Below are 2,736 nucleotides of genomic sequence, written 5' to 3' on the forward strand. Positions count from 1 at the left end.
TTGGTGCCCAGGGTCTTTCGTGCACTGGTGTTAGCCGTAGTGGAAGTAGTTGGCGAACTCGGCCAGCAGCTCTGCGGGGAGGGAGCGGGCCGCGTGAGTGCCGCGCCCCGGGGCAGCGGGGCCGGGCCCGGCGGGGGCGCTGCCTACCCTTCTCTCTGCCGCGGGGGAAGTCGGCAGAGTGCAAGGCCCGCAGGTACTGCACCGTCATCTCCAGGATCTCCGCCTTCTCCAGCTTCCCCGAGCTCTGCACACCCGTGGGGGAGGGCAAGGCAGCCCCGCCTCGCCCAGCCCAGCCCAGCCCAGCCCAGCCCGGGCCGGGCCGGGCAGTGAGGCTCAGGGCGCTGCCCTGGGATCCCCCTCGCCGGGGCGGCCCGGGGAGCCCGCGCCACCCGCCGCCTACCTGCTTTGCCAGGGCCATTGGCACCGTCTTGCCCAGCTCGTTGAGGCAGCGGTTGATCCGATCCCTCCTCCTCTTCTCGATCACTTTGTGAGACACCGGGGTCCTCTGCGGGGCACAAGCGTGTGCGTTCACCTGAGCCCCGGGCGCACGGAGCCCTTCCCCTCACGGGGCCCCTGCACCCAGGGCCCCACTCCCACGCTTCTTGCTCGGGACCCAAGGGCCTTCTGCTCCCGGGAGCGAGGTCCTGTGCCTCCCGCGTGGCCCCGCGTGGCCTCGCTCCCAGCGCCCAGTGCAGGAGCCCCGGTGCGCAAGGGCCGGCCGCGGCTCCAACTCACTTTCCGCTCCTTCAGCTTGGAGGCCATGCTGCGGGGGGGGTGGGGGGGGGGCCTGGCAGGGCAGAGGAGCCCGAGGTCCCTCCTCGAGGGTCCCAGGTGGACTGCAGCCCCCTAACCTCCACGGGGCTGCTTATAAAGCGATCGTGTCTTGGGGGGGGACCGCGGGCATTCAGGGCCTGCCTGCTTCCCCGGGATTAGGGCGAGCAGCGTTTGGGGAATGTATGCATTAAAGATCAGTTTTAAAGGAGTCAGAAAAAAAATGTGTGTTTTTTTTTTCCCGCAGTAGAGGGGGCGAGCAGGGGGCAGCTCAGCTTTGTTGCTCCACGTGGCCCTTCAAAGGACACGTGATCGCCCCCAGAAGCCCATTTGCATGGCAACAGCCCGGGCCGGGGCAAGGCGAGAGGAGCGGAGCGCAGTGGCGCGCTGGCAGGCTGTGAACACAAGCTCCTTCTGTAAGTCCCGGGCGCCTGGTCTCTCACACGATCGCCTGTTTACAAATCCCAGGCAGTCCCCCCCGGCCCCCCCTTCTCCTTGTCCAAGCGCTGACTGCATTTTAAAGCCTGTCCAGAGTCATTAAAGTAATTAAGTAAGCCCTTAATAGGCTGTTCCGCCCAGTTCAAGGGAGAGCCCTTGGAGACGGAGTGGCCCCGTTTGTTCTCAGGCTTTTCTCACACGACTTGGTGACACGTCCATCTTTATGAGAGATGGCAGCGAGGCTTTTTGTTTACCCCGCTTTATGCGGCGGGGACACCCCGGCAGGTGTGGGGACCGGGGGCTGGCACACGACCCCCCCCCCCCTCCTCTCCTCCCCTCCGCGGGCCCGGGGAGGCTCCCGCCAAGCCTTTGGCACACGACGGCCCTTTCTGTGTGGTGTGTGTCTGGGGGTTGTCGATTCAGCCCCTTCCTCCCCCCCTTTGGAGAGGCTCAATTTGTAGCCTATTATCCTATAGGAAAATGTCCCATTGAAAAGTATGAATAGTTTCATTGGGCCTAAATTTTAATAATGCGGGTCAAAGAAAAGAGGGGCAAATAAAGAGAGGATCGCAGCTGGTCTTAGAGTGCATTATGCGGTGTCACCTGCAAGAGGGGTCGCCTACAGACCCCCTATTCATTTGCCTAATTTTGGTCAATTTAACAAACTTCAGGAGAAATTATTGTGGCATTGTTAGGGAGGGTAAAGCTTTCTGATCGAATTAACAGCATGTTTTGATCCGGTAAATGTCATTAAAAAGAAAGAAACAATCGCGTTTAAAGGGCTCTGAGTTAAACGCGCCAAGTGGAGACGCCAGAGCGCAAAAAGCTCACAAAGGAAGCAAGTAACTGCCACAGGGAACTTTTGTACGCGCACATTGCTGAAGTTTTTACACAAAAAGGCATTATTTCATACTTGAATACGTCTAATCCAACAATTGTCTATTTTCTGCAAACATATTTTCACAGCATTGTTAACTTTTTTATGGGCTCTGTTCTGGCAGCCGCGGCCCTCGCCTCGAGAGCGCAGAGGACCGCTTTCTCTCTTCTCTTTCTGAGGCAGCGGCGTTTGTCCCCGGGGGGCGGGGAGGGGGGGGGGCGGGGACGTTGATCGCTCTCTCTTTAAAGGGTTTCACAGGGAAATATCGAAAACACACAAACACCAGCGCGAGGAAATCGCTGAAAAGGAAGGCGCCCCCCCCGCCCCCTCTCCACGGCTTCGGCGTGCGTTTCCATGGCTCTTGCAAGGCGCCTCGCCACCTCCCTCGTTTCTGCGTGGGGAAGCCCCCCCTCCAGTGAAAAGGAGCCCCTTTTCCACGTTTGCTAACTCCGCAGGAAATCCTGCTTGGGCTGCGCTCTGCCCCGCGGGAGCAAAGGAAACCATCGCTGGCACCGAGGGGACGTGGGCTCGGGGAGCATCTTCCTGCTCCAGCTCCCGATCCTGCCCAGCCGCGACGTGGTGCCCTCCAGCCGGGCCCTTGGCAAGCCCAGCCCACGCGGGGTCTTCGGGAGCTCGTCCACGGCGACCCC

The 2,736-nt window shown here is 60.8% G+C and overlaps 1 protein-coding gene across 3 annotated transcripts in view; it reads right to left on the minus strand.

Annotated features, from left to right (window-relative positions):
* The window catches only part of HELT (helt bHLH transcription factor), a 2,938-nt gene extending 2,118 nt beyond the window's left edge, over window positions 1-820 (minus strand). The window contains exons 1-4 of one of the 3 annotated variants that reach the window (XM_025208097.1): window positions 736-820; window positions 401-505; window positions 148-244; window positions 17-71 (exon numbers count right to left, since the gene is read on the minus strand). In XM_025208097.1, coding sequence (XP_025063882.1) covers window positions 31-71; window positions 148-244; window positions 401-505; window positions 736-762 — 270 coding nt within the window. In that variant the 5' untranslated portion in view covers window positions 763-820 and the 3' untranslated portion in view covers window positions 17-30. Of the gene's footprint in view, window positions 1-16; window positions 72-147; window positions 245-400; window positions 687-735 lie in introns of those variants that run through there. The other 2 variants (XM_025208105.1, XR_003094865.1) reach the window with 2 other exon arrangements.
* Between the last annotated feature and the right edge of the window lie 1,916 nt (window positions 821-2,736).

The sequence above is a fragment of the Alligator sinensis genome, unplaced genomic scaffold, assembly GCF_000455745.1.
Source record: "Alligator sinensis unplaced genomic scaffold, ASM45574v1 scaffold528_1, whole genome shotgun sequence".
In the NCBI taxonomy this organism is placed as follows: Eukaryota; Metazoa; Chordata; order Crocodylia; family Alligatoridae; genus Alligator; species Alligator sinensis.